The sequence below is a fragment of the Humulus lupulus genome, chromosome 4 (genome assembly GCF_963169125.1).
Source record: "Humulus lupulus chromosome 4, drHumLupu1.1, whole genome shotgun sequence".
NCBI lineage: Eukaryota > Viridiplantae > Streptophyta > Magnoliopsida > Rosales > Cannabaceae > Humulus > Humulus lupulus.
In genome coordinates, this window is record NC_084796.1 from 236,696,647 (window position 1) to 236,722,649 (window position 26,003).

The 26,003-nt window shown below is 35.4% G+C and overlaps 2 protein-coding genes across 2 annotated transcripts; both read left to right on the top strand.

Annotated features, from left to right (window-relative positions):
- Positions 1-14,186: 14,186 nt before the first annotated feature.
- On the top strand, positions 14,187-14,894 carry LOC133833026 (thaumatin-like protein 1b). Its single transcript, XM_062263290.1, has one exon. The coding sequence runs from the start codon at positions 14,187-14,189 to the stop codon at positions 14,892-14,894; it is 708 nt and encodes a 235-aa protein (XP_062119274.1).
- A 2,950-nt stretch (positions 14,895-17,844) lies between these two features.
- On the top strand, positions 17,845-18,627 carry LOC133829461 (sterol carrier protein 2-like). The gene is made up of 3 exons (XM_062259190.1): positions 17,845-17,970; positions 18,078-18,138; positions 18,458-18,627. Exons 1-3 carry the CDS (start codon positions 17,845-17,847, stop codon positions 18,580-18,582), a joined length of 312 nt encoding a protein of 103 aa, XP_062115174.1. The 3' UTR covers positions 18,583-18,627.
- The last annotated feature ends 7,376 nt before the right edge of the window (positions 18,628-26,003 follow it).

The window sequence follows — 26,003 nt, forward strand, 5'->3', positions numbered from 1 at the left end:
CATACAAACGATGGATTCAGGCTGCAACACCATCGCAATGGATTTAACTCCTCCAGTTTACTTTCGATCCTCCCAGGTGGTTGTAGGCATAAAATTAACAACCATATCCCCGTACCCGGTTGTTAAGAAACCTGACGTCGCCAAATTAGAGTATCCAAAACCCACTGACATTGAATGTTTTATTAAGGAACAGATTGGGAAGTTTGACAAGGGTATGACGACAGCTCAGTTACTCCGAGCTAAGATTGAGAAGAAAGGTTTAAGCAGCTTAACCATCGGTGCTATGCAAGATGCACTAGACACTATGGTTTTGTGTTTCCAAGAGTTGGAGGATGTTGTCTATTGCGGAGAAAATTAACTTGAACTTAACAAGCTAATGTAGTAGTTCTATATATAATGGATATTTGGTTTATGTAGTCACTCTTTTTCAGTAACCATGGTTGCCGATGTGGCCATATGGTTCTATCAAGTAAACATGAGTGTATGTGTACAATGTATTAGTATAAAGGATCATGTTGTGCGAACCCTTTTGTTATAATTAGAAATCAAAATATGTGTAATGTTACCTATTTTCATATCTTTCAGCATCCTCTTGTTTTGGATTGAAATTGAAAACAGTTGATATTGTGTTTAGTATTTACTTAAAATACTAGAGGGAAGATGTTCAACTAATCTTTTGAGTGTGGTGTGAACTTAATTTGCAAAAATTTATTGTATATATATAGGAAAAATCAATGCAAGAGAGTTGATTTGAATTTCAATGGAGGGGTGAAAGCTAGTTGAGCAAAAAAAGTTGAACTTACGTTTAATTAAAGAGCATAAATGTAACAATGCACCAGGTGGAACCCCCTTCCTCGTGTAACAACTCAGATAGCACCTTCCCAGTTGTGCTACCAAAATTTTATGAAATCATTAGAATTTTATAAATATATATTAATACCACATATGAAAGATATCTTTTTTTTAAATTATGGTGAAACAAATTATAGAATACAGTTATACAGCATTAAAAATTTAATTTTGTAGTTATGAACATAGCTGCAAAATGCGGAGATTGTTTTCCAAAAATGATGTGGAGTTTCACTGAAACACTAATGTATCATAATTATTTAATACATTAGTATTTAAACATATTAAAGAGAAGTCCCCGTTATTCTGATGCAACTTATTAAAGAGAAGTCGAGTAAAAATGAAACGGTAGAAAAGGTTGATTACTTCGTGGTCTTATGTAGTTAAAAATAGATGAAGGGCATGTTTATGTGAATTATATTATAATATGATGTTAAATGCATGCATGTGGGTCCACATTTCATCATAGGGGCAGTTTCGTAATTTGGCCAGCTGATGGCGTAATTATGTATATTCATGCATGTTGGTCATAACGGGATTAAGTTCGGAGCTTGGGGTGAGTCTCCGGGTAATTTGGTGATTACAGCGTTGCCGGGGATTAATGGGTAACGGGATATGAATTATTCGTATTTGAGAATATCTACAATAATGGGAAGTTGAGAGTGTTAATTATGATTAACAAAACGCATGGGAAATGATGGTTTTACCCATGGGAGCCTTTACAAAACTTTAAATGAGCTAGGGGCAATTTAGTCTTTTTACCCCTACAATATGTTTAAGCCATTGAAGACTGTGGAGACCTATGTTCAGACATTAGATGAGCTGCTTCAGCTGGAGGTGAAGATGCATGGGGAGACCCATTGTAACGACCCAAAATCGCTAATAAGGCTTAAGGGCTTTGCTTAGTGTGCCAGGACGACATTAATGGAATAATTGTGATTTAAATGAGTAATTATATGTTTAGTAATGTTTATATGATAATTGATGGTATTATGTGGTAATGTAATATGAAATAAATATGTGGTATATGTGAGAACCACATTATTATGTGGATAGGTTCGCAGAGCACGACTCGAGACGATCCTAGGGTCAGATAGCGGGAAAAGTCACAACGGGACTTAAGATATGACTTTGGATAAGTCGAAGGTATTTTTAGATAGCGGGTAACGATTTGGATTATCGGGTCATGAAAGTAAATATATGGAGATATATTTGAGGTTAGGATGTCTAGGCGGGAATATTGGGGGATTTTACCATTTTCACCTCGGGGACGGTTCCGGCACCCCGAGCCTCGGGATTAACTTAACGAGTAAGATAGACATAAGGAAGCCTTTAGAAAATATAAACCGACCTTATTTTCTCAGCCTTACCTCTCTATTCTCTCTCAAGGAAAACAAGGGGAAGAAACACAGAAACTTAAAGAGAATTTGCTAGAATTCAGCTGGAGTTTGGAGGATTGAAGGGGGTGATTTGGAGGCTTAGCTCAAGAGTAAATCGAGAACTAAAACAGGGTTAAGGTAAGCTCTTAATCTTCTTCTCTGTGGTTAGAATTCTGGGTTTTGGTTAAGTGTTGAAGCAAACATGGTTTTGATGTCTTAAGGCAGAATTGAGGAGGAAACTTGGGGACTTAGCTTGGCTTTGGCTTGGTGAAGTGGTTCATCAGAAGAGGTAAGTTTCAACTCATGGTTTAGAAGTTTTAAATTGGATTTGAATGGCTAGTTTGAGTGTTTATAGCTCTTGAGTTTCATAAATTGAAAAGAGGAGATTAGTCTGTGTAAGGCTGTGTTTTCTGTGGAATTATGTTGTTTAAGTCATGCTAAAGGAGTTGGGATTAATTGGTTATGAGTTGGGGAGCTTTGGGATGGTTTAAGATGAGGCTTCAAGCTTAGAAATGATGGGTTTTCTGGGCACGAAGGGGAGGGCCGCGACTCTGTTCTAGAGCGCTGCGGCCCTAGGATGAAAAAGGCCAAGGAGGCTCGGCCATGGGAGGGCGCCGCGGCGCCCAAGGCAAGGGCCGCGACGCATGTCTTGTTCAAGATGGGCTTGGTTCTGTTTTGAGGCTAGAGTCGCGGCTAAGCTTCAAGGGCCGCAGCCCATGGTTGCACACATGAGTTTTTGAGGGTTTTAGGCACGGGGGAATGGTTTAGTATGCTCGGGATTGGTTTCACCACCGTGCTTGGTGGAATTTGGTTTCCCGGGAGTTAGTTTTGTAACTGGAAACCTATATCTGAGTATTAATGGAACCCTATTCTTTGGTTGTGACTAGGTAATAAAGGCTTAGGCTCGGGAACAGATCATGCTTCAGGGGCGTTGCTCGTAATCAATAATTGTACAGACTAAAGGTAAGAAAACTGCACCTGGTTGGATAGATGTGACGGGACTAAGGGCTCCCTATTGTAAATGCTTGAAAAGATGGTATTATGCTATGCAAGCCATTTAGTGAACCAACGGCCATCGTATGTGCCAAGGGTTTCACTAGCGCACAGGGCGCAGCTCGGTCACTGGTAGCCGAGGACAGCTTATTATGCACTGAGCTCGGTTTAAGCGGGCCGGAGTCAGTGGGTTAAACAGAGGGTGCAGCCTAAGTCATCGACCTTGAATATTATGTGATATGGGTGTAATATGTGATAGATTGTATCTTGAATCTGAATGTATGTGCTGAATATCTATTGTGGATTGTCTGATGGGAAATACATGCTTAATGAGTTAATTGTGTGTTATCATTGATTGAGTTGTATAAGATGTTTTCTTGCTGGGCCTTGGCTCAGGGGTGCTACATGGTGCAGGTAAAGGCAAGGGCAAGTTAGATCAGCCTTGATTGGAGAGCTCAGCGAGCAGAATGTACATAGTCAGGTGCCCGGCCACCACGGTTGAGGTTTAGGCAGGGACGCGAGACCTAAAGATTGTCTATTTTTCCTTAATATGCCTAGTGGTTACTCATGTACTTTTGGGAGTCTGTAAACTCATTTTAACTCTGTTTTCTTATGGGATCCCATGTTTATAATAGTTTAAATATATGAAATGAGTCTTTTAAGACCAAAACCTTTTTAACCCTAGCTCTTACATGTTTAGTGGCACATTTTTAAAATAATGACTTCATTAGCAAGTTTTTCACCTTTATAAGTACACAGTGTAGCGGTCTTGGCTATCCAGGGCGTTACACCCGTCAAGGGAAAGAACAAGCTGTAATGCCCCAAAATCCGTAATGTGGTTTAATGGCTGGATTAGTAGGTCGGGAGGGCCATAACTATTTAATTATGCCATTAAATGATAATATGAATGTTTATGTCAATTATATTATAATATGATGTTATACGCATGCATGTCTGTCCACATTTAATTATTATGATATTTTGGTTATTTTGGCTCGTTGAGAGTATAATTGTCTATTTGTAAGCATGTCGGTGATATAGTGTTGAGACCACATTATATTGTGGGTTTGTTCGAGCTATTCGGCATGAAACAATCATAGAATATTAATTAGCGGTCTAGTCATAACAGGTTTAAGTTCGGGCCTCGGGATGAGTCTCAGGGTGATTTTAATGATTAGAGCTATTTACCGAGATTTTCAGAAACTATATTAATGAATATTAGGTAAGACTAATGATATGGAATTTAGAAGATAAAAATAGGATTTTTACGTGGTTGGGGCGTTAACGAGCCTTACTCCACGAGTCAGTTGTATTAGAACTTTGAAACTCTTTTACAATGGAGTTTCTCTCTATGTTTTGACAGAGTAACTGTATACAAGTCGAAGAGAGATCCCTTCTGCAGAGCTCTGCCATCTGTATTTATAGGCTCACAGGAGCACAGGCCTTCGACCGGGTATGGCCCGGGCCCATCAAGGATAAATAACCTAGGCTTCTATAATGGAAGCCCAATACAAAGGATAAAAATACAAAAGATTAAGAGAGACTGAAGCCCACTGGGGCAGCTCAAAGCCTATGCTCCGCCCGACAAAATAGGGCTTTTGGTTTGGACATTCCGAGTTACGAGGCAGATTCAGGAGACAAGATCGGTCAGTGCACTGCCAGTGCAGGTCTGAACCAGTGGCGTGCAATCCTAGGTGGCCTTTTCCGCAGGTGAAAAGTGGGGACAGCTCCCACGCGTCGTGGGGCGGCTTTAGGATCATGGATGCCTTTTCCTGCCAACCTGGAGGACATGACCCGGGTTCGTTTACCTCTATCCCTCTTCGTTTACCACTGGCCCGGACCGTTTACCAGACTCCGGGATCATTTTGCGTATACCGCAACCGTATCCCCAACTGGCCATACGTCTCCCGGGCAACTCATGGATCATCTTCCTGGACACCATCCAGGTCCGGAACCACACTTGGGCAGTTGTCCTTGGTTACTCCCGTGCTAAGCGGGCCTGGGCTGGGCCCATATCCAATCGCCCAGACCATGGGCCTGGACCATCGTCCCGGGGCCACGACAGGAAATGGGGATAACAAGAGCGTTACCGGGAATTAAAGGATAACAGGATATTCATTATTGGTGTTTAAGATTATCGAGAATAGCAGGAATTGGAGAGCGTTAATTATGATTAACCAAATGGGTGGGGAATACTAATTTTTCCCTTGGGAGCCTTTACAAACCTTTATTTGACCTAGGGGTATAATTATCTTTTCACCCATAGGATTGATATAAACCATTTTAGGCTATGAAAGAGGTAGAAAAATAGAGCATCTTTAAGAGCCTTCCCATATCTTTTTCTCCTCCAGTTTCCTTTGAAATTTTTGAGCCATTCTTGAGGATTCAATCTTGGGAAGTAAGCCTCATGAGTTTGGGACAGTGTTCCTCCATTGAAGAGCATCATAAGCTGATCTTTGGGTACGTTTCTATACCTTGAATTCTCTGGTTTGCCCTGTTTTGGTTCACCACCACGGCCAAGGAGTTCTTAGAGGAACTAGGGGGTTTACCATATTTTTGCCGCTTAGGTCGGCGGGTTGTAAATTTGAAACAGTAATGACCTTTTTGAGTTGTAAATAACTTGTAAATTTTTTTATGGGCCCATGAACAGTTTTATGTATTTAATAAAATATATCCTTTCCTTTTTATTGTTTTCCACCTTAGTCTGTTAATAACACTTACAAGCACGTTTTTAACCAAATGACTCGGGTAGCGAGTCAAATTTCTGATTCACCGTAACTGTTCTGGGGTAACTAGGGCGTTACACAAGCGGACGCCTTGCTGGAGGCTACCTTCGACGAGGCCATCTATATGGCTTGGCTCCATGACAAGAACACGAACCTCCTGCTTTACCCCAACCCCACCACGAAAAGAGCCGAGTTTGATGCCAAGGAGAAAACTGATGTGGAACCCTTGGACGATGAAGAGGTACACAGGGCAACTCCTCTGGCCACTTACTTTTGCAGGCTTGAAGCTTTTTCTTCATTGTTCCCTTCAACATCTTGTTGACGACCTCTGTTTGCCTGTTTTCTAGAGGGAGATTCAGGGGACAGGATCTGTCAGAGTAGTGGCAGTGGAGTTCTGAACCGACACCGTACATTCTTGATGTAACCTCTTCTGCAGGTTATCTATGGGGACATAGATACACACTTCTTGGGGTGATGTCAGTATCGGGGACACTTTATCACACCCAACTTTGACACCGGGTCCACGTCCGTTTACCAACATCCCTCTTCATTTACCAGGGTTCCGGTTCGTTTACCAGGACGCGTGTTCATCCATAGTCGTCCCGGTCTAATCTCGGACTTGGGAACCACGACCTCTTCATTGCATCCCGGGAGGCATCGGATGGAGCGATCTAGGAGTATGCAACACGCCAATGCGATGGTCTTGGCTTCTATTCCAGGATGCCCTTTCAAAATAAGTTAGTCCTAAGATTAGTCAGTGCACAGGATTTACACTGACTTGCCAATCTACGATATGATCTACTTACACATTACAGTGTTATGTTCTTTCCAGAACATTATACCAAAGTAGATAAGATCGGATGTATTTGTTACATCGGACTGGACCGATATTGACAGTTGATAAGATAAGTAAACATACTGTTATTATATATTCTAGTCATATGATATAGTTGACCATAGGTCAATTCAATCTAAATTCTGAGTGGTTAGTATTATAACTGATTGTATTATTTGAGTTCTTTGACTTGTTCGTTACTAGCTTACCCTAAGGACTAGCCCATACTTACATCTTGGGAACTCGGTAGTATAATTGAGTGGGAGTGTTAATCATAGATATGAACATCTATAGCTTCTGATGAAGAAGTCAAACGATGGTTTCCTTTTAGTTTGATTCAAGGTGTTAAATGATAGAGATCTCATTTCAGTAATTAAATTAGTTTACTGAAATATCATTTACAAGGAACTAAGTGTTTTAAGGATAAAATACAATGAGAGGTAAAATGGTATTTTAGTCATATCTCATTGTAGACCGTCTATAGAGGATTGAGTGACAATTACGGTTGTAACAATGGATAATTAATAGCATATATATATATTTGTTATAGAGCGTTCTATGAATTCAAGAGTGCAATTCCGAGTCTATAGTGGAGTCACAAGGAATTAATAAGTTAGTAAATTTATTTGTTAGATTTATGATAACTTATTGGAGCTTTATTTCATAGGCCCATGGTCCCCATTGTACCTTGGATAAAATCATCTACATAGTCTCAATTAATTGATTTAATTATCAAAGTTGACCAGGTCAATTTTGGATAGTTTCACAGAGTTGTGTAATTTTGAGAAAAAAATAGAAATTATGGAAGCTTTATTAATTAAGATAAATTTGTATCTAAATTAATAAATAAGTTTAAATCAAGGTTGAAATTATAAATAATTAATTTGATAAACGATTTAAAAAATTATTTAATTAATTAAATCGATAGAAAATAATACAGGCCTTGATTTTAAGTCCAATGTGCTTATAATCAAATGAAAATTTTCACAGGCCTAAAGCCCATGATAATTTCTACCTAGGGCTTTAAAATGGCTATTATTTTATTGATTTTCTAATTAAATTAACTGACCTAATTGAGTCTATAAAAGGAGTGCTTAGAAAGAAGTCAAAACATAAGTCACAACTCTGATTTTCTGATAGATTTAGATTCTCTCTAAACACGAGTCATTTTCTAAGCCTCTTTGTTATTTTCTCTTCTTCTCTTTATATTTATCGCATGTGTTCAGAATTGCCCACACTAGTCTAGGTGGTTCTAAGGATACAGTGGAAGATTGTGAAGAAAATAAAAAATCGGTTCAGTTTCTTGATAATACTTTGTGACAGAGAGGATACAAGAGTTAGAGAAACTAAAGGAATGACTCTTTAATTCCCCTGGGTATACTGTAAGTATTCTATTCTTTGTTTATCTTTCAATTCAATTTTATAAACATGTTTTAGGCTATTATGTATTAATTTATTTAATATTAGATATACATGAAAATAAATAAAAATCCTGTATAAGCTAATCCAACACGGAAATCATTTCATTTACCATGTCTTCAATTAGAATATCTTATTCAATTAATGTAATATCAACAAAGAGTTTTATACTATGTTTATAACTTTTCTTTTCACAAAATTATATCTTCACATTTACTTTGAAATATAATTAAAAATGTTGAAAATGTCACAATAACTTGCATTGTAATTTATTAGACACTTACTATTTAAAAATGTAATAAATAGGCAATTTATTTTTTTAAATAATTGTCGGTCCCGTAATTTATAATTTTTTCCTTTCAATATTGTAGAATGTGGTATTTTGCAAGAATTTAATTAAAAACTGACATCTCCAGCAAAGATTTCGACCCATTCAAAATAAGTCTAGCCCATTAACCAAAAAATGGACTACATATTTTACACACTGTGGCATTATAAAATCAATTTTGGTGCAAGAAAAATAAACAGAATCATTCAACTAGGATTCTGAATGTGTCTTCCGTGTGTTAGTATCCAACCAGGTCCACATAGTAGCCATGATTAGCCTACTGTGTAGTTTTGGAGGTCACTATTCAGTTTCTCTTTCCCAACATCATCTCTTCATTTCAGTAAATCATATGTAAACCCTTACCATTCACATATTCCCCATCACAAACCTAACTGCTTCCCATTCCTAAAAACATGAGGTTCAAATGCTTGGCTAGCCGCCCCCCATTAACGACGCAAGACACACCCCATGGATCTCTTGAGCCATCTCCACCGACAAGGGTCGGCCATCCTAGTAAAAACAAGAACACTCTCAAGCGACAACCAGACAAATACGTGCCTCCTCCACAAAGTTTACAAGATGACCTTGTCAAAGGGGATGCTTCGAAAAGTCAGCCACGACGAAGGCGAGGTTATCCACTCAAGTTCATGATTATATTATTTACTACGTTTTTTTACATTACCTTTAGAACTTCCTCTGATTTGAATAATTTGCAAATCGTAACTATTAATTTTGGTTTTCGAAGGCCGACCTCGCAAAAAACTGGTTGTTCTACCCGAAGGTTCGTCTGCTCGAAGGACGAAACAACATGGGAAAACAATCTCATTCTCGTCTTCAGACTCTGAGGTGTCCCACCAAGAGATGTACATGAGCAGGAACACCTTCCAAAATCTAACATTTAGCATGTTGTTTAATCTGCGAAACGACGTGGACGAAATTAGGAGTCGATGGTGTTGCCAATGTTGTCACGGGGAGCAAAAGGGAAATCCCAACCTAGTCGAACGCAAGTCTTCTTCTCCACCACCTCCCTCTAGTCCTAACTAGTAAGGCATCAATGACTGGAACCGAAATGTATTTTGTTCATTGTGGTGTTGTGCTTATTGCAGTCCTCTATTATAGTTTTGTTGGATAAGGAATGAAACAATTAGGTTGGTAGTTTTATTTCAATAAGCTATTTTGAAGTTGTTTTATAACCATGTACGCAATGAACCAATTCGGCTATTATGAATGTCAGTTACTATGTTGTGTTGTTAATGCATTTCATGACATGGTTTAACTTACATTTTTTTCATCAATTTGAAAAGCAATCTCTTCGTAACATTTGTTTTTATACGTCACCGTCTCTTTTAGGAATTTCTTTTGTCTTATCAAAAAAATCATGACTGAAATTTTCAATCATTTCCAGTTAATGTTGGCCAACTAATTTCATAGATTAATTAATTCGATTTGAGATATCAATCGCAGGAGAACAAAGACATGTAACGAGTTATAATATAACCAGAATATATAAAATATTCTCCTTTAAATAATATAGTTGGTGATTCAATCATCCTAAATCACACAAATAAAACATTTGCACGTAATAAAATAGAATAGTTTGAACAATTATAAAGTAGCAGTTTTTATTACGGGGTAAGAGTTATGAGTTACGCACTACAACTTTCAAATTACTTATCAGCTCTTACCCGCTAACGTATCTTCCTAATATATGTATTTGACAATTTAAAAAAAAAAATTGGTTTTAAAGGCCTCAAAAATCGTAATTTACTTGGCAATTCACTCATTCCATCTCTTATAGTGATGCATTTATAATACATATCTGAGATGATCAAACCTTAACGTAATTATGATCCTCAAATTTACCATATCAGAGGATCAACTAATTATTGTAGTACTTATTCTCTTCAGTCAAACAACACAAAAATTAAACCTTATTTGGTATTAACATAGTAATGATTAGTCTTATCACAAATCAGCTACCCTAATCTATTGTACTACTTCTCTTCCTAAATTGATCTATGACTGTAGGTCCATTTTTAGCTGGGCTGGACCGATATTCCTGGAAATTCGCTAATTTGTACCCACAAGTTAACCTGTTAAGTGTTTACGAATTTAACCTATCACTCAGTTTCCCAAAAAACAACGGTACATGCATCACCCACCTATAACACGGTCAAGCAATAAATATACATTTACTTTCCTCGCCAATTGTTGCCTTCTATATCAAATATGAAAATACTTCAATAAATTTTCATCTACAATGGGATGGAGTTCGTTCACACGCATAGCATCGTATGTGCTTCTCCTTCATCTTCACCAAGAAATAACAAATTCCATAACAGATTCCTCTCTTCAGTACAAGTACAAGTTGTCAAAAGTTTATGTTGATCTGTGACAAACAGGTCAAAAGTGGTGGATCAATTGATGTTGCTTTCTATGCACGGCAAGTAACTAGTTCATACACCATTTTTCATGTTTTATTATGCACAACATCTTTTCATAACTTCGCAAAGTACTCAAGAAATTTTTCTATAGTCAATCATAAAATTAAACACCCAGCTCAGTTTAATTATGAATGTCCACAAGTAACGTTACCTATTATTTTCTATACCTCACCAAATTTGATGTTTGAAAATGGAATTCAATCTTTTAACTCCAATGGTTCTTCACTTTGCAAGTGGGCCTGACTTTGGTAGCCCACATTTATCTCAAACTTATTGATAAGTTAAACTGGACTACTTCACTTCCTCAAGTGGGCAAGAAACAAACTGTCAAGAAATTTTTAAAAATTGTGAAGGCTTGTGTAGAAAAATTTCAATAGTTTGCTCATTTAGCTTGCTCACTAACTACTTAATGAGTATAATATAAAAAATTAAAATACTAACATTAACCTTATTATATGCTTGTAGTTTGCCTACGTCATTTACTCCATTAACTGAAAGTTTGAAGGGTGTTTATAATCTCAACCTCTCCTCCCAAATGGCGGACCCACAAGACATAGAGTTGGAAACAACAAATATTGAAATAGTTGCCAATACCAAAACTGAGAATTGTGCTTACGACCCACACAAAAACAAGATCCCAACACATTTGTTACATGTTTCTCTTGCAAAGTGTCATATACAAGCAATACGACACCCATTTCCATCAGGGAGATATTCAAAACTTACAAATGCAGATGGAAACCTTGTCATTTTTGTTTTCGACGAAGGACAATGTTGTATATACGATATTCTCACATGTTTCGTAAGTCCTTAAATTCGTAAATTAATCGAAATGATTAATTGAACTTCTAAATTTTTAATACAAATGAACTCTACTCATTTTTACAATGATCGTTACCAAGTTAATTCATTATCGTTTTATTATGTGATTAACTTATAAATTGTTCACCATTTTCATGTTGCAAAATATAGCTTATTTCAAGACGGTACTGCACTAGTAAAATTCTTCCCTCTGGAATTTGGAATCAAGTTACGATCACAACAAATGGATATTCAAATCGATATAAACGTGTCACAATGTACACAAACAGTTTCCACAAATTTTGGAGGATTTTCTAGCTGGGAATACCATCTATTTCAATGCCTCTCATCATATATGTACACAAAAGCACTAAAGAACAAGAACAACAAGATAATGAAGCATATCACTGCCATGTCCCAAGTCATCATCTACTGCTATATGGAAACAACGAAGATAGTTTCATTAAATTGTTTGATCTTACAAATGGGACTATTAAAATGAATTGTGATGTGGGACTTCTCTTACAACCACTTCTATTTTCAACACCAATTGCCTAGAGTAGCAATGAAGGAGTCATTCTACATTCAACCAAGAGACTACAACTATGGGATATAGGCCAACCTCAGCCAGTTCAAATGAGCCATCTCCCATCAATGGGAAGGCATGTCAGGGCCTTTGCCACTGTAAAAGATTTCAATGACAACCAAGTACAGTGCGAAAACTGGTCATAAATATCTCTTACCCTAGTCTCAAAGATACGTGATCATAATTTCTTCTTAAAATAAATAGCTTCATTCATCATATTTAAACTTAATCATATTTGTACTTTATGAAATATTAAGGTGGTAACAATGAATGGTGTCAACGCCACATAATGTACTACTCAAGTGTTGTTCTTGTTCGACTCTAGAAGTCCGACTGTTAAAGCTATTAACTTACCCCAACAAATTGAAGATGTCTTCACCATTAGCCTCAACAGATATTCAGTCCTCCTTGGCATAAGGGCTTTCAAAATATTATCGGCAACAAGACAAGGTAGTGGATACATACTTATCCCAAAACAGTTACAATTAGATACAAGAATTAGGCAAGTGTGGTCGAATGGTGAAAAATTATTAACACTAAACCAGATGAGTGTATACGTTTTTTTATTACTACAACATAGATTACACAAGCGTGGTTGGGGACGTTCTACTTACCACAATACGACTCACTCATACAATCGACACTTCTCAGTTGGTTGAACCAATTTTTCATGCAATTGATAAGAAAATTATAATTTCCTCATCCACTAAGCCACCAATGCGATCTTCACTTTAAACCTGTGTATTAAGAATATTTCAACTAAATTTATGATATTGTATTAAGAATATTTTAACACTTAATTTATGTAAACACTAGTTGCAAGATATTAACATGTTAGTGTCAAACATATATCAATCAAGCAAGTACTGACTCTCCTAGTTAATCAACCATCTAAATAACATTTTTCCATACCTAATTTAGTTAGTAATTCATTCATCCCAATATTGAATAAATGAAACTTGTCCAGGGAAAAAACTTTAAAAAAATCTTATAAAACAACTACAAAATATATATCAGTTTTACTTACGTGGTTATTGTTGCGTCTCACTCAACATAACATATAAATAACTTGGCGGAAGCACAATGCTTACGTTACCAAAATCGTAAATATCTCTCAAATTCATATTAAGTTTACAATCAAGTCCTTAAGTTTACGATCAAGTCCAGGGAAAAAACTTTAAAACAACTTACAAAACACTACAAAATATATATCAGTTTTTCTTACGTGGTTATTGGTGCATCTCACTCAACATAACATATAAATAACTTGGCGGAAGCACAATGCTTACGTTACCAAAATCGTAAATATCTCTCAAATTCATATTAAGTTTACAATCAAGTCCTTAAGTTTACGATCAAGTCCAGGGAAAAAACTTTAAAAAAACTTACAAACACTACAAAATATATATCAGTTTTACTTACGTGGTTATTGGTGCATCTCACTCAACATAACATATAAATCACTTGCCGGAAGCACAATGCTTACGTTACCAAAATCGTAAATATCTCTCAAATTCATATTAAGTTTACGATCAACTCCTCAACTGTACATATTTTTGGACAAGGAATTACTTTTTTGCCCCTACTTTTTATACCCACATCACCAACAACTTTCTAACCGGTTCACCAAACCGGTCATTGCAAGTCAAAAACAAATGTGACAAAAAGACCGACTCCTATAAAATTTTGAAAAATGGCACAAAGCTGGACCCCACACTGAAGGACTGAGTCCTGTGAGGGATTGAAGAATTCGCCTATAAAGATATATAGATAATATAATTGACCGGACCACACGTAATTTTCAAGTTTCGTAACTATATATTTTAATGGTGCATTGCATGAATATTACAGGGGCAAATGCAACTACCATCACCATGAAAAACAGCTGCCAAAGACCCATCTGGCCAGCAACCCTAACCGGCGACCAGAAACCTCAACTCTCAACAACCGGTTTCGAGTTAGCACCCGACGCTAGCCGTTCCGTGGACATCCCAGGGGGACGTTGGACCGGCCGTTTCTGGGGCCGAGATCGTTGCTCAACCGACGCATCCGGCAGGTTCAAGTGCGCCTCCGGCGACTGTGGATCCGGTAGGGTGGAGTGCAACGGTGCAGGCGGAGCCCCTCCGACCACTCTGATCGAACTGACCGTCGAAGGAAGCGGAGGACAAGATTTCTACGACGTGAGCAGCGTGGACGGGTTCAACATTCCCGCCTCGGTTGTGCCACAAGGTGGTAGAGGTGAATGCAAGCAGTCATCGTGCCCGGCCAACATCAACTCCGCCTGCCTGGCTCAGCTCCAGGTGAAATCTGGAAACGACGTCGTTGGGTGTCTGAGCGCTTGCACCAAGTTCAACGAGGACAAGTACTGTTGTAGAGGGGCTCATGATAAGCCAGAGACATGTCCTCCGAGTGAATTTTCTAAATTCTTCAAGGATCAATGCCATGAAGCTTACAGCTACGCTTATGATGACAAGACCAGCACCTTTACTTGCTTCAGTGGACCTACTAACTATCTCATCACTTTCTGCCCATGAGAGATTATTATTGTATAAGAAAAAAAGGATTTATATATTACAGAAATATTGTTAAAGATAAGAATGAATAATGTTGATCGTGCATGTTTGATTACATTGTCAAGCAATATATAATATCTTATACGAATAATATGAGTTTTTTTTCATCAATTAATTAATGGATTTCGAAATTAATTATTAGTATTGTTGCTGGTTAATATATAATAAAGAGTAAGGAGAAGCTATAATTAATTATTGCTGGTTAATATATTATAGTATTGACATAGGGCAATATATGGTGACCTTTGATATTTTATAATTGTGGGTTATATTGACTATTTTAAACGAGAATATATGTGGATTCAACCAATCAAAGAATACCCGATCAAATGATGGTGGACACCCGATATAATGCTCCACAACAATATTCAATTAACTTTTGAATAGCAGTCCTCAAAACTAGAAATAAAATCAATGATCTTGATCACACAATGTATTATTAAAAAGGATAGTTGCCGCATAAATACTTGTTGCTTTTATTTTATTACACCTTTATATCCAAATTTTTTTCTTTTAGGAAAAACTACCAAATTTTATGTTTTCAGTGTAGCCGTATCCACTAGCTCCATTAAGTACTCTTAACTAGTGTTGATTAATTAGGATAAGAAGTGTCAGCATATAATTAGTGGTTCAGTACGTAATTTTTTTTAAAAAAAAATTATTATTTTAGAAAAACTAATTAAAAATAAATAAAATTAATAAAAATATAATATAATAATAAGGATAAACCAAAATAAAAAATTAAATATAAATAAATTAAAATTTTAAACTTTTTTTTCCTTCCTACCGTTGTACCTTCCTCACCATTCTCCTTGTCTCATTCTTCTTCCCTTTATTCTCACTTTTTCTTCTTTCTTCTCCATTCTTCTTCTTATTCTTCCATGAGTTGCGAGAAACGGAGACAGTACGACCAATGTGAGGGCTCAAGCCCCACTTCAAAGTTTTTTTATTTTAAATTTTAATAAAATTTTAATTGAATATTTTAATATAACTAAAAATAATAACATAAAAGCCTTCACTAAAACTCTAAATTTATTAAAAGCCTCATTTTTTTTGCCAAAATTTGGCTCTATCACTATGTACTGGAGCGGGTAGGTCACAACTTGGATCTTGGGTGGAGCTTGGAGGCAAGCTTGGGGGCAGATCTGGGCAGACATGATTTGGGCTTCATGCGAGAAGGAATTTGGGCAGGTAGGATCTCGACTTCAAACAAATTAAAGAAAAATGGAAAAAAAATTAATGTTTTATTTTAATTTGGATTTTAGTTTTAGTTTATTTTTTAAAATAATTAATATTTTTAGTTAAGTTTTGTATTTAATTTTGTTAAATTATTGTAAGATATTTTAGGCGTAATTAAAAAATTAATTTTATTATTTTAATTAGTTTTTTATTATTTAAAATCAATTAATATGTTTTTTTTAAATGACAAGTATGGCAAGTGTCATCCCAATTAGCACTATACGGGTACTTAATGGAGGTGGTGGCTACAACTACACCTAAAGCATATAGTTTGGTGGTTTTCCTATAAAAAAAAAAAGGTTTAGGTATGAAAGTGTAATGAATCAAAAACCTTCACTTGATGCCCGTTCCCAGTACTTTTTTCGTGCTGGGAATAAAGATTATGTCAATGCTACCATAGTTCGCCGACAGAAAAAGTTTTCATCGGTGCTTAAAAGCCCTGGAAAAGGTCACAGAAGCGCTAGAAAAGGTCCACTATGATGCCATCCCCCATCGTAAAATGTTAGCGCCACAAGTTTTGGCAGCATGTAAAAGTGCTAGGATAGGACCTTTTGCTAGCACTTGTGCATAAGCGTCATCAAAAGTACTATTACTTACGAATTTTTCCCAGCAACTCTTTCACGCGCGTAAGAGTGCCGAAAAAGGTATTTTGGCCTTTTCGCTAATAGGTGTCTTTACCGGCACTAAAAATCTGTGACAAACGCAACGATTTTTGTACTGTGCACAACAAGAATTTATGCCACAATTATCCCTATAACAAATTAGAAGAAAAATGTTCTTTTAATGTAGGACTGAGATTCTAACTTAGTGTTTTGTAGACACTACTACAAAAAGCACATTTGGTATCAATTATAAACTGAAGTGAAATGTTTAAGACATTATTTGCGCTACTAACACCTATGCTAGTGTCGCCAAAATTAACCTTTATTGGTGTCAATTTACATTTAGGTGACAATTCAACACGACGCCCGAATTGTGTATAGATGTGAATTTTGATTTTTGGCCTCAATTAATAAATGAGGCCAAAAATTACACCAGAAAAGAAAAAAAATTATAACAAACACTACTACAAAAAAGGTTTTTTAGGGCTCGCTTTGCAAGTCCAAAAAACGTTTTTAGGATTCGCGTCTCGCGAGTCATCTATATGAGAGCCTTAAAAACTGAAGGTTTTTAGGACTCAAGTTGCGATTCCTAAAAAATTTTATTTTTTATTTTTAAAAAATTAATTGGTGGGTTTTGAATCCCAAAGCACAGTGGAGGCTGGCGGCGGCGGGGCTCAGGCGACGACGGCGGCCACTACACCAAATACCACTTTCTATAATACATAATTATAAGCTAATTGGAAAAGTATTATAATAGGTAACTAAGAAAGCGGTAAACTTAAAAGGGAGGGAAACAAAAAAAAAATTGCTGGGTAATGTTAAAATGGAGGGAAACCCACGGTTTCTACCTAGCCCTATTCTCTCAAAACCCAATCCCTAATGACGCCTCTGCCTCTTCCTCTCACATTTGTTTCTCAGCGTTCTTTCTCTCGCTCTCTCTCTCTCTCTCCCAGAGTCTTTCTACCCTCTCTCCATCGCACGAGCTGTTGGAGCACACCACGCCAGAGGAGCACTCTCTCCACTGGAATTGCAGGCTCTTTCTTCCCCAATTTGTGATCGGAGTGAAGAAAATGGCGACCAGTCAGTTCAAGGCAGAGACTTTGTTCAATTTGATGAAGCATCACTTTGAAACCGAAGAGGGTAAACAGCTTTGCAAGAAATTTAATCTCGTTTGCCAGATCAATCTCGCACCCAAGGTCTTATCTTTATTTTTATTTTATTTTATTTTTTGATAAACTAAAAAAGGGGAATTTTGATTTGGGTTTGTGACCTAATTTTTTATAATATGGCTTTGGGTTTACAGAAAATTGGGATTAATGAGGTCTGTTATACTATTAATCTGAAGAATGCGAAGGTCTTCAAAGGTTAGTTCTTTTTTCTTCTTTTTTAACTTTTTATTTTTTTTGGATTTGGGAATAAGTTATATCAGAATGTATAATTGCTTGGTTTCATATTTTCTAAGAAAATCCTTTTAATTGTTTAATTTCTCTTGTGTTGAGGAGGTTTTGCTTTTGTTTCACTATTTGGCCACACAACATATGATATATATATAGTTTAATTTGTAAAGTAAACCTTTTTTTAATCTCATTTGCCATTAGTTTTGTTTTGATCACTATTTGTGAAGTAACTTATTAGTAAGAAAAAAGAAGATGCTCATTTTTGTGTGTTTTGGTCAAATTTAAGGAACATTGGAAGGAGAAGAAAAGCCTGATGCCACATTTTCCTTCAAGGAAGATGATTTTGTCAAAATTTCATTTGGAAAGATGAATCCCCAGATTGCTTTCATGAGATTGGTTTACACCTCGTAATTTTTCTAAGATCATATGGGTCGATAGGTCCCTAAAGGACCAGGATCGAACATGATCCGTAATGGCGACATGTCCTTGGACTAGTCTCTTATTTGGATCTTATGCGTCGATAGGTTCCTCAAGAACCAAGATCGAACATAATCCATAATGGCGACTGGTCCTCAGACCAGTCTCTTGTTTGGATCTTATGGGTCGATAGGTCCCTCAAGGACCAGAATCGAACATGATCCGATGGGGTTGACAGGTCTAAAGTGATTGGTCCCTTGTTGAAAGAAATTTATAGAATTAAGCGAAACTTAAGCAATTAAATCCATTCATTCGTCGTAAGCACAATGGTTTTTGCATAGATAATTAAAAAACAATACATTTGCAAATTAAAATTTGTGTCGATGCTGAACAACTTCACTGATAGTACCGGCGGAGGTGTTTGCCATTCCAATAGTTTTTTATTAGCTCTCCATTCAGTCGAGCTATCTTGTATGTCCTTGGTGGGATCACCTCCTCCACAAGGTATGACCTTTTCCAATTAGGTCCTAGTACCCCTATTGTAGTGTCCTTAGTGTTTAGGAACACCCTCTTGAGTACTAAGTCTCCAACTTGGAATTATTAGCGGGGGACTCCGCTGCTAATAATGGTGACATCCGCCGCTAATACCTCACGCCCAATTGTTTGTCACTAATAATCATTATTAGCGGCGGATTGACACACCCGCTGCTAATAATATAATATTAGCGACGGATATTAGCGGCGGAGCCCGCCGCTAAGACATATGTCAGATACAATTTTATTAGCCGCGGGGTCCGCCGCTAATATTTTTTTATAATATATTTGAAATAAATTAATATTTATTAAATTTAATTATTTATAAAAATAATTCATAATATAATTTAACAAAAATAAGCATTTAATTAATTTAAACATAACTAACATTAAAATTATTATGAATAGTTTTAATATTTATCAACCTAGCTAATATCGCTATTGTCATTAAAAAAAAAATACAGTATTAATTCAGTCTAAATACATAAACTAGTAACTAAATAAAATCATTAAGATTAATATCACTACAAGAATAAAGCCTATTAGCGGCGTAATTATTAGTGGCGGACTAAGTCCGCCTGTAATGTTCAGTATATTAGCGGCGGACTTAGGGGTCCGCCGCTAATAATAACGAAGTATTTAAAAAAATATTAAAAAATATATTAGCGGCGGACTGCACCACTAGTAGCGGCGGACCCTCCACCGCTAATATTTCAAAATAAATGCCCGGGAACAGTTTTTGAAAATTTATTAGCAGCGGATAATCACCTATATTAGAGGCGGACTATCCGCCGCTAATAGTATCAGCGGCAGGTAATCACCTTTTATTAGAGGCGGGCCCCGTCGCTAATAATATTAATGGCGGCGGGAGAAACTAATAGCGGCGGGTCCCGCCGCTAATGCTTATGAATACAAATCAAATTGGCACCACCTCTTCGCGTCTGTTCTCCTTTCTTCTTCTCCGATTTCTCCGTCTTCTGCGACTGCCATTCGCACCATTTCTTCTTCTCCAATCATTCCCTTTGGTACATAGAGAAGTAGCAAGTGTAAGTATCCAATTTATATTGTAGTTATTTAATTTTGTTTTTTTTCTTTAATTTTCTTTGTTATATGCAACCAATTTTTTTTCTTTTGGTCTAGAACCCCGTCGAACCAGTCTCTCTCTCTTTGGTCGTTTCCATCATTTGTCCACACACGGTTGTGCCAGCCACAAACAGGTACCACCTCTTCACAAGTGTAGTTATATATATATATAGTATTGGAAGCATATATAAAAAGACAAGTAATTTATACGTACACTTAAAAAAAGAAGAAGAAGAATTATTACATTAAAAAGTCACGCCAGAAACTTACATGATCAATATTAGTGCAAGGGTATTTAGATAAAGGTTTAAAATTTTGTAGGGGATGAGTAGAACTTAACAAAGTGTTATGATTGTGGGTATTTATATTGCTCCATTGTTGTGGTGTGCGATCATCATAACTATTCCTAATAAGCTTAGAGTTTTCAGAATTTGTTGTTTTGTGATGGGAAACTGAGGGTGTGAATATGAACGAACAAAATGATGCGTAGGAAGAGAGAGCCATAGAGGTATTAGAGAAGAAGATAAAAGGGAGTGAAGCGAGGAATCGGTACTAATTTTCTATGTTATATGTAACCAATTTTTTTTCTTTTGGTCTAGAACTCCGTCGAACCACTCTCTACACACGGCTATGCCAGCCACAAACAGGTACACAATCAACTTCAATAGGGAATTAGTTTCTATTGTTATATCATGTATACTTGCCAATTTTATTTATTTATATATGTTGTTAACTTTTTATATCATATATGCTTGCCATTATTTTTATATCATATATGCAGCCCATTTTTCCATTTCAGTATTTTATTGTTTATATATGGCAATGACTCTTTTAATTATGAATAAACAAAAAATATATTTTTAATTAATTTAATTAATTAAATAATAAAAGTTTGATATAATATTATCTAACTAAATAATTTAATTTAATTTGTTTATTGAATAACATTATCTAATATTAAATAGTTATAAATTACATGAATATAAAAATTGATAATTATATTTAATAAAATTATAAAAAATTATGATTAAATAATAATTTATTTTTAATTATTTTTTATTAATTTAATTCATTAAATAATAAAAGTTTGATATAATACTATCTCACTAAATAAATTAATTTAATTTATTTATTGAGTAACATTATCTAATATTAATTACATGAATATAGAAATTGATAATTATATTTAATAAAAATTTTAAACATTAAGAATAAATAATAATTTATTTTTGATTAATTTTTAATAATTTAATTAATTAAATAATAAAAGTTTAATAAAATTATAAAAAATTATGATTAAATAATAATTTATTTTTAATTATTTTTTATTAATTTAATTAATTAAATAATAAAAGTTTGATATAATATTATCTAATTAAATAATTTAATTTAATTTGTTTATTGAATAACATTATCTAATATTAATTACATGAATATAAAAATTGATAATTATATTTAATAAAATTTTAAAAAATTAAGAATAAATAATAATTTATTTTTGATTAATTTTTATTAATTTAATTAATTAAATAATAAAAGTTTGATATAATATTATCTAATTTAATTTGTTTATTGAATAACATTATCTAATATTAAATACATGAATATAGAAATTGATAATTATATTTAATAAAATTTTAAAAAATTATGAATAAATAATAATTTATTTTTTATTATTTTTTATTAATTTAATTAATTGAATAATAAAAGTTTGATATAATATTATCTAACTAAATAATTTAATTTATTTTTTTTATTGAATAACATTATCTAATATTAAATAGTTATAAATTACATGAATAGAGAAATTGATAATTATATTTCATAAAAGTTTAAAAAATTAAGAATAAATAATTATATAAATAATAATTTATTTTTTGATTAATTTTTAATAATTTAATTAATTAAATAACATTATCTAATAAAACATCATAAAATAGCATAAGATATTATAATATTGCATAAGATTTCAAAAATGATAACAAATCTCCTTTGTTATCCATTTCTATTCACATTACTAAAACTCGCACTCTTATAACACTTTAGATGGCGATTGACAAGACTTGGACAACATTGAGAAATCGTGGTGGTCAAGAATATTGGAATGGTCTGCAAGCTTTTTTGAGGATGGCGTCGGAACATAAAGATTCTGATGGAGGAACATAAAGATTCGGATGGAAGAATTAGGTGCCCGTGTGTGAGATGCAATAATAATAGATTTGAATCTTTGGATGTAGTTCGGGCACACGTATTCGATAAGGGTTTTCATCAAGCTTATGATAAGTGGATTTTTCATGGTGAGGTGGAAGAAATTGTTGCTGATGAGGTGGTTGATGAGAATGAAGACGATGAGATGATTCACGTTGTGGAAGACTTCCTTTTACCGACAACTGAGGAAGTAGAAAGGGATCCCGGTGGGAGTCAGTATTATGACGAGTTATTTGAGGAGATTGAAACGGAGTTGTATCCTGGATGTGATTGGATTTCATCCCTGAACGTTTTAGCAAAGTTATTGCATCTAAAAGTTAGAGGGAAGATGCCTAACAACATATTTGATGAATTGCTGAAGTTGTTAAAGCTTGCATTTCCTAAGGAAAACAAAATCCCCGGATCGTACTATGAGGTGAAAAAGAGATTGAAAAAATTAGGGTTGGGATACGAGTCCATTCATGTGTGTCAGTATGATTGCTGCTTATTTTACAATGAGCATGCATCTAAAGAGACATGTATAGTATGCGGAAGTAGTAGATGGATTACTTCTGAAATGACGAAAGGAAAAAAAGTGCCACACAAGGTGATGTGTTACTTTCCGTTGACCCCTCGGTTGAAAAGATTATACAGTTCAAGGATTACAGCAAAACACATGATATGGCATCACGCCGGGGAATCAAAAGATGAAGGGGTGATGCGACACCCGGTGGACGGCTCTGCGTGAAAGGACTTTGATGCCAAGCATCCTGATTTTTCAAGGGATCCCAGAAATGTTCGTCTGGGCTTAGCTGCTGATGGATTTAATCCATTTGGCAACATGAACCTTGCATACAGCATGTGGCCTGTGGTGTTGGCAAACTATAATCTACCACCTTGGTTGTGCATGAAAGACAATTATTTCATGTTGACCCTCCTTATTCCTGGGCCAAAATCACCCAGTAAGGAGATGGATGTATTTCTGAGACCATTGGTGGATGAGTTGAAGGATCTGTGGGTTAACAGAGTTGATACAAGAGATAGTACGACCAACATGATGTTCAAGATGCGGGCAGCCCTTTTGTGGACAGTGAACGATTTTCCAGCTCGCAGTAGTTTGTCTGGATGGAGTGGTCAGGGATACAAAGCTTGTCCTACGTGTAATGAGGACACAACTTCCATCCGAGTGATCAGTAAGACATCTTATGTTGGTCACAGAAGATTCTTGCCAAGTACTCATCGAATGAGAAGAGACAAAGAGTTCGATGGAGAAGTTGAGAGAAGACGTCCTCCGAGACGGTTTACTTGTAAGGATATACTAGAACAAGTTAATGCTCTTGCAGCGCAAGTTCCAGGAAAACATGTCCAGTTTGGGGGTGTGAAACGTAAAAGAGGAGTAGATGAAGGTAATTGGAGGAAAAAAAGTATTTTTTATGAGCTTGAGTATTGGTGTACAAACAAATTAAAACACAATATAGATGTCATGCATGTTGAGAAGAATGTGTGTGATAGTCTCCTTGGCACCATCTTAGACAGTGATAAATCTAAGGACACCACTAATCCCAGACATGATTTGAAAAAGATGGGTGTGAGAGAATCATTATGGATTTATGAAGATGAGAATGAGAAGCTGATGAAGTCGCACGCTCCTTATGTGTTAACTCCAGCGCAGAGGCAACAATTTTTTCAGTTTATAAAAGGAGTTAGATTTCCAGATGGCTTTTGTTCAAATTTGAAGAAGAAAGTGTCTGAGAATGATACAAGTATTCTTGGGTTGAATTCACACGATTGTCATGTGATAATGCAACGATTACTTTCTCTCGGTGTTCGCAAGTTTCTTCCAAAATCTATATCGACCACTATTGCAGAATTGTGCAATTTCTTCAGGAAAATATGTTCAAGGACTTTAAATGTTAAAAATATGGAGGAAACACAAAATGATCTTATTCAGATATTGTGCAAGATGGAGTTGATTTTTCCTCCAGCTTTTTTTGACATAATGATTCATTTGGTATTACATTTGCCAAGAGAAGCAATATTGAGTGGTCCGGTATTTATCAGGTGGATGTATCCTTTTGAAAGGTACATGAAAAAATTAAAGAATTATGTGGGAAATAAAGCTCGTCCTGAAGGGTCGATCGTCGAAGGCTATGTTGCAGATGAGGCTTTGACCTTTTGTTCAATGTATTTCAAAGACATTGAAACAAGATTTAACCGTCTTGATCGAAATGAAGATGCAACTTATATCCCACGAAATCTTGCAGTTTTCCAATCTCAATGTCGTCCACTCACAAAGGGAACTTTGAAGACTCTCGATCATAATACTCGTGAAAAAGCTGAGTGGTTCATACTTGAGAATTCTCCTGAAATTGAGCCTTATTTAGAGTAAGTTTATTCTCTTATAACTTAGAACATGTGTGGTTATTATCATTTTTTTGTTATCAAGAATCGTAACACTATTCTAATTAACAGCGAACACCTACAAGAGATTAAACAAAAATACCCAGATGGTGATCATGATCGTTTGCATAGGAAAAATTTTCATTCGTGGTTTCATAAAAAGGTAGCTTTGAACTTTGAACTTTGAACTTTGAACAGTGATTTTATTAATGATATATTTTGTGAATCTAATATCATTCTATGTATTTAGATATATGACTTGCACAAGCTTGGGTCTTTGGAAAATGGTGATGAACTGTTAGCTTTAGCATCTGGGTCAGATCATTTGTCAACCTTTTACCAAGGTTGTATAGTCAATGGTGTTCGATTTATTGCACACGATCGAGACAAAAAGCGCACCACACAGAATAATGGAGTGTCTGTTGTCGGAACAGAAGGTTTTAATTATTACGGCACGCTTGAAGAAATAGTGATACTTTCATTCACTGGTGCATATTCAGTAGCATTATTTCGGTGCAAATGGTTTAATACAAATCCAAGAATGAAGAAAACAGTCATTGAAAATAATATCACCAATATAAACGTCAATGGTGAATGGTACAAAGATGATCCATACATACTTGCTACTCAAGCTAAGCAAGTTTTCTATCTCGATACTTTACTTAGAGGTCGTGATTGGAAAGTTGTAGAAGATGTGAATCATCGACAGATTTAGGACATTAAGGACAATTCTGATGAGGTTAATGATGTTATTGATGGTGTACATGAAACAAGTTCATCAAATTTTGTGTTGAATGTGGACCTCGAAGAGTTGATTATGCAATATGATCAACCTGCTGCATATGTTGGAGCTAATGAAGATGGTGACGACGAAGCTGATATGTCAGAACATGAGGATGTTGCAGATGCAGAAGATGAATTGGTTGTTGAGCTTTGTGAAGATGAAAATGTGTCTCCGATTACTGATGGAAATGATAGTGATTACTCTGTTTAGTTTTTTTTATTTGTGTAACAAAACTGTGTATTTAAATATAATGAAGTTTTTTTTTTGTAATTATAATATAAGATATTTGAGCTTTGTGAAGATGAAAATGTATCTCCGATTACTGATGGAAATGATAGTGATTACTCTGTTTAGTTTTTTCTATTTGTGTAACAGAACTATATATTTAAATAAAATAAAGTTTTTTTTTTGTAATTATTATTATTAT